General features: G+C 41.6%; 1 protein-coding gene across 1 annotated transcript in view; it reads left to right on the top strand.

Annotated features, from left to right (window-relative positions):
- The window catches only part of txn2 (thioredoxin 2), a 4,818-nt gene extending 1,559 nt beyond the window's left edge, over window positions 1-3,259 (top strand). Inside the window, exons 3-4 of the mRNA XM_058404953.1 lie at window positions 1,994-2,117; window positions 2,434-3,259. Coding sequence (XP_058260936.1) covers window positions 1,994-2,117; window positions 2,434-2,550 — 241 coding nt within the window. The 3' untranslated portion in view covers window positions 2,551-3,259. The remainder of the gene's footprint in view (window positions 1-1,993; window positions 2,118-2,433) is intronic.
- Window positions 3,260-3,776: the final 517 nt, after the last annotated feature.

The raw sequence follows: 3,776 nt of genomic DNA, 5'->3' as shown, positions 1-3,776 counted from the left end.
ACACACCCGTTAAATCAATCGCTCATCTAACGATCCTCTCACAAGCTGAGGATCGCTTCCATTAAGCGGGATTTCTGCAGGGAGTCTGATTTAACTCGCTTTCTTTTCAAAACAAGTGTTTGATTTAATCCTTTTGTACCTCAGCAGTCAGTATTCACTGCTCAGCTACACTCAGGATCCGTCTCGTACCTGACCAGTGCTCCATTCCGATTGGTCAGAAGGCGTTGATTAATTCTCTATAACAGCAGCTCTGATCAGGTTCATGTTAATGCATGTCTGATCTGATACGTCATCGTTTCTATAGCAACCGGCTCGCTCGGTGATTTCCATGTAAACAAATTTAAATTAAAATATATAAAAATATATTTGCCAGAATTTACTTAACTTATTTAAAAAAAATTTTATTTAGGAGAAAGGGGAAAATATCTAGAAAATATATTTTTTTAAATATTCTATAACTATATTTGATCATTCTGCTACAGTTATACGTGTGTGTGTAGATAAACATTATTCCTCATGCGTCCCTGTGACCAAGTCACGGTTCAATTCTTCCTGACTCCTGATTGGTGCGTCATTCTGAGTCCCCATGTCACTATAAATCAATAGCTGTGTGTGTGTGTGTGTGTACGTGCACGTCTACACACGGTTCTGTGTGATAAAAATACACATCACACAGTGCATGTAAACACACAGTGGTACTCTCACACTTGACACACACAGACACATAGACACACACACGGTCGTTTGTTTGTGGCCTAGTTCATGCTGAACTCTCGGAGCTGAGCGTTAAACCCTGAGGCGATGGTTTCCCCTGAGGTGGTTACAGACTTTTTACATCTGATCAAAAATGATAAAATAATGAACAGGTTTATTATTCTAATTATAAAGAAAATATCAGGAAAATGCCACAATCTGCTGTACATCCTGCCTCTCATTAGGCTTCTGTCCTACACATTTATTTCATTATTTTTTAGAGTCCATCTGTCTGCCTCAGAGTCTTCCTCTGTTTGCACTCCACATTTCCAGTACTTTTTGTAACGTGTTTATTTCAGCAGAGATGCTGTGTGAAGACAAATCAGTCATGATTAAAAATCCAGTAGTTTTCCTTTTCTCTTCCTGGAGTGGATTATGACCCTGACTTATTGATATTAGACACTTCTATATTTTTGCCTGTATCAAAAATAAAGAAGAATAAAGAATATCAAAAATAAATGCCTGTCTCTCACCCCACCTCTTTATTTGCTCCATTTCCTCTTCTGTCTTATCTTTCTGATTATGTTGATTTTGTTTCTTGGCAAAGCTTATGGTTTGGACAATAAAACAGTGCTGTGGCTGGTTGCTGTAGGAAACAGGACTCTGAAGCTGAACTCTGGATTCCCGGCTTGTAAAAAGATCTGACAGATGTGGTTTCAGGGCCTGAGGTTAAACGAGAAGGGTGTGGCTGCTTTGCCTCAGGTCTAGCAAAGGGCATGTGGTTGCTGGGCTTGTCAATGGTAACAAAAGGGGTGTGGCCTGTGTGTGTTGTGTCTAGAAAAGGGGTGTGTCTTCAGTGCCTAGATAAAGGCATGTGGCCTGTGTGTATTGTCTAGAAAAAGGGGTGTGGCCTGGGTTCATTGTGTCTAGAAAAAGGGTGTGTCTTCAGTGCCTAGACAAAGGGATGTGGCCTGTGTGTATTGTCTAGAAAAAGGGGTGTGGCCTGGGTTCATTGTGTCTAGAAAAAGGATGTGTCTTCAGTGCCTAGACAAAAGGGCACGGCCTGTGCCTAGGTGTGTCGTGTCTAGAAAAAGGGGTGGCTTCTTGACATTCACCCACTTCATCCAGACCTAGTGGAACTCCACACATAGTGTCCAGTAACCTGAGCTCAATAAGATGGAAAGATAAGCACACCCTAATTTGGTACTTTTTAATTGGTGGTTTGTGTTTGTTATCTAAAAAGTGATTCTTAGAAAGTACACAAATGTAACCTCTGTGTGTGTGTGTGTGTGTGACACAGATGGTGTGGTCCCTGTAAGATCCTGGGTCCCAGGCTGGAGAAGGCCGTTGCTAAACAGAAGGGTCGCGTTGCCATGGCCAAAGTGGACATTGATGATCACACGGACCTCGCTATAGAATACGGGGTAAGAACAAGTTCACACACACACACCTGCAGGTTCTGTATGCTGGTTCAGTATAAAACACACACACACAGGTGTATGGGGAATGAATGACTGTACTGTATGTCTACTCTAACACCCGATCACAGTTCTACTGTACATGATCAGACAGTTAGACATCGTACAGGAAGTCTAATGAAGGACAGAATCGCTCCGTGTCCATGCTCTTGTATTTAATACAAATGATAATGACAATAAAATTACACATGTCTCTGGAGGAACCCATTTATTCATTACTATTTATTGTGATTTCATCTTCTTTGATCTCTCACTGTTCTAGGTGTCGGCGGTTCCCACGGTGATAGCCATGCGCGGCGGTGACATTATCGACAAGTTCGTAGGGATTAAAGATGAAGACCAGCTGGATTCGTTTGTCAACAAGCTTATTGGACAATGAACCTGTCAGTCAAAGCCTCAAGCCCAACCCTTCTGTACACTTTAGTTTACAGCTCTGAAAAAAGCCACATTCATTTACATACACACACACACACACACACCCACCCCACATACACCAGGCTAATCCACGACTTGCCTCTACCAGCCGTCACACTGTATCCATTAGATGCTTTTGTATATGAATGTGTGCGTGTTCGTTCATTCTTTTATTCGTAACTGACCCTCTTGCTGCTGACCTTCACAAATTCCTTGGAGTTCTGTTTAAGGGAAAGAAAAAGAAAGGAAATTTTTTTTAGAGCTCCATATCATCACAGCCAATGCAGTTCTTGTCGCAGTTCTTGCTGTCGTCCACCAGAGGGCGACCTTCCTCTTTAATCATGACCAAATGACCGTCATGTTTTGTCTCACACTTATCTCAGAGGTCAGGTACGTCTAATCCTGATAAAGGCAGTTACATATACGAAGACGAGAGCACTGATCCCAGACCAGTATTCTCACTCAGAGAGGATAATGATGATAATAAATAGGAGCCTGTGCATGAGTGAGAAAACGTGTGTCCAGATTTTGTTTCAGTTTTGACTGTGAAATTGGATTTCTACCAGAAAGCATGGCTGCTGATTAAATTTCGATTTTTATCTCCTTTAAGCTGGTGTGTAATATGACCTGCTGAAGTGGATTTAGAAATAAAGCTGATGTATGATGTTCTAAAAGTCTCTTTCCTTTCAGAGCCTGCTTTCCAGTCATGCAGGAGTAACGCCGGAGAAAAAAAATCCCCTTGGCTTTTAATGGACATGTCTGAAATTCCACTGTAATGACTTTGTGTGTGTGTGAGCGCTGAAATGAATACCAGCTTTAATCTGCCGTGTGTTCACATGAACCAAAGCCAATATACCTTCAGTCAAACAAGTTAATGATATTATGGACCATTACACAAGTGCTGGAAATAATCCTCTGCTGTTTCTAGAGCTCTAGCAGTAGTGTTTTTTGGCCGCACTGCATGCTGGGTACCATACAGCACCGCAGGTACGCTGTTGGGGGTGTGTACACATTTTGTCCTGCGCATGCGCGAAATTGCTGCCAGCATTATAAAGTTATTCATGGCAGTTGTCGGGTATTTATATTACTGTTGTTATAATGTACTACTAATAATATAATATTATACATGTGTTGTTGCCAGCAATTTCATGCGAGTTTCCGCACATGTGCAGTACAGATTGTTTCTCCGAT

This window comes from Hemibagrus wyckioides, linkage group LG12 (genome assembly GCF_019097595.1).
Source record: "Hemibagrus wyckioides isolate EC202008001 linkage group LG12, SWU_Hwy_1.0, whole genome shotgun sequence".
Classification (NCBI taxonomy): Eukaryota; Metazoa; Chordata; class Actinopteri; order Siluriformes; family Bagridae; genus Hemibagrus; species Hemibagrus wyckioides.
This window is presented reverse-complemented; position numbering and strand designations above follow the sequence as displayed.